Here is a 1,984-nt window from a genome sequence, read left to right as displayed (position 1 = left end):
ATGTAAGAAAGCTTACAGAGAAATTATGAAAAAAAAGTCCGAGCGCATCGATACGGTTAAATTCGAATTAATGTTAGAAAGTCATGCTTATTGCTTTAGTATTCACCGTTATGACAATGTCATTACATTTCCTTAATCAAGTATTTATCAAAAATGAAAAGTCATAATTAACGTGTCAAATAGAGATATCTTATTACTGAAATGTCATTGTAACAAATGATATCACCTTCTCTGTCTGTATTCGCAGCCTTTGACAACCTGTACTGACGACTTTATATGACTGTCTATGTGCTAGTCTATTATGTTATAGGTTGTTCGTGTTGTTTATGTGTGTGGCGAGTATACTCTGGCTGCCCCTAATCAAGGGATCCCAAGGGGGTCTTTTGTACAACTATGTCAACATGGTGAATTCATGTCTCATGGAACCACTGAGCTCTGCTTTCGCCTTGTCCCTCTTCTGGAAACGAACAACAGAAAGTGTACGTCCTAGATAGTGTATTAACCCATTTTCAAAACCAAAGTTCTCTATCTCGTGGTATGATTCTTGCATATCCAGAAAAACGACTGTCCGGTTTCGTTATATGAGGTCTNTGATCATATTCTGCCAGTAACGATTTGCTGTCGATTCCCAAATATTTCGGACATTATCGTTTATGCATACTTGAAAATATTGAGTTAATGTTTGTGCAATAGAGCATCGCCAATGATAAGCTAATGAGTTAATTCACGTTTCGCTATCTTTTCTAGGGTGTGTTTTATGGATTACTAATATCACATGCAGTGGGAATAGTGAGACTCGTTATCGAGTTCATGTTTCCGATTCCACCATGTGGTATGCCCGAAACGAGGCCTGCTTTTCTATACAGAGTGCACTTCATGAACTTTGGTGCTATCCTCGTATTGTTTAGCGGTATTGTCATCGTCATTCTCAGTTTACTCACCAAACCAAGAACTGAAGAACAAGTAAGTTATATATATATGAATACTTCTATGCGGAAAATGTTACTACGTTGTTAGGGGGACGAACCAATCGCACGTCAGCAGTTAATAACGGGAAACGTATTGGGATCAGATAGTAAATGCTAGCTAGTTTTGCCTGAACACAAATGCATTCGCATGTAGTGCAAAAGTACTCATACAAATAGATTTGTCAAGATAACTAAATACAAATTGAGAGAAGATCATAACTGAGGTTGTGTTTTGTTTTACGAGTTATAGGAAGTAACGGGGGTTATTATGAAATTTTCAGATGGAAAATGTTACCTACTGGACAAGAATGAAATGCCTGCCTTCAAAACCATTGACGAGAGAAACGGAAATGGCAGACAAGTTCGAGGAACAAGACAATTTCTCTAACAATAGAAATGATAGTGAAGATAATCAACTCAGTGATTCTGTCGATATCGGTAAGTCAGTGTAACTGATCACGTTAGTAACAGTTCTAGGTCATAATAAATCGGTTCAACGGGATGTTAAATCAAACCTGCATAGCCATCTTCTCTATACAATATGACAAAGAGAAAATATCTTGTCCATAAAATATGATACAGACAAATCTAGTGTGTACTATAGGTAAGGAAATATCTAGGCTATATAACACAGAAAATAGCTTCTTTCTTCCATACGAAACACACAAAATCAGCTCCTTCATTGAACTGACAGACCATACATAAAACAATATGGCTGAGAGAAACATTAAGTCTGTGTATTTAATGACTTTTTATTTGTAATTATGCTTGGTAAAAATTGACGTTAAAGAAATCAGTGTCGCTTGGTGATACGAAGATGTACAACTTCCCATTTAATAGTTGAACATCACTGTCGATCTGTGTAAAATGTTGCACGGTGCTGAGAAATAAACATGATGTAATTATTACATCCGTAGATAACTCTACCGAGGAGACTCCTTCAAATGTGTGCCGAGATCGCCTCTTAGTCGTGCTTCTCGGAACCTCGAACAAACAACATAGCCTCATGGAGATGA

The 1,984-nt window shown here is 37.1% G+C and overlaps 1 protein-coding gene across 1 annotated transcript; it reads left to right on the top strand.

Annotated features, from left to right (window-relative positions):
- Positions 1–370: 370 nt before the first annotated feature.
- On the top strand, positions 371–1,969 carry LOC110440877 (sodium/glucose cotransporter 5-like; the record flags this gene model as incomplete). The annotated part of the gene is made up of 4 exons (XM_021483999.1): positions 371–479; positions 748–963; positions 1,250–1,406; positions 1,886–1,969. Coding segments are annotated over exons 1-4 (535 nt in total), but the record flags the coding sequence as incomplete, so codon positions are not given.
- Between the last annotated feature and the right edge of the window lie 15 nt (positions 1,970–1,984).

Source organism: Mizuhopecten yessoensis, unplaced genomic scaffold, assembly GCF_002113885.1.
Source record: "Mizuhopecten yessoensis strain PY_sf001 unplaced genomic scaffold, ASM211388v2 scaffold712663, whole genome shotgun sequence".
In the NCBI taxonomy this organism is placed as follows: Eukaryota; Metazoa; Mollusca; class Bivalvia; order Pectinida; family Pectinidae; genus Mizuhopecten; species Mizuhopecten yessoensis.
The sequence above is the reverse complement of the archived record's forward strand: the minus strand, read 5'-3'. Positions and strand labels throughout refer to the sequence as shown.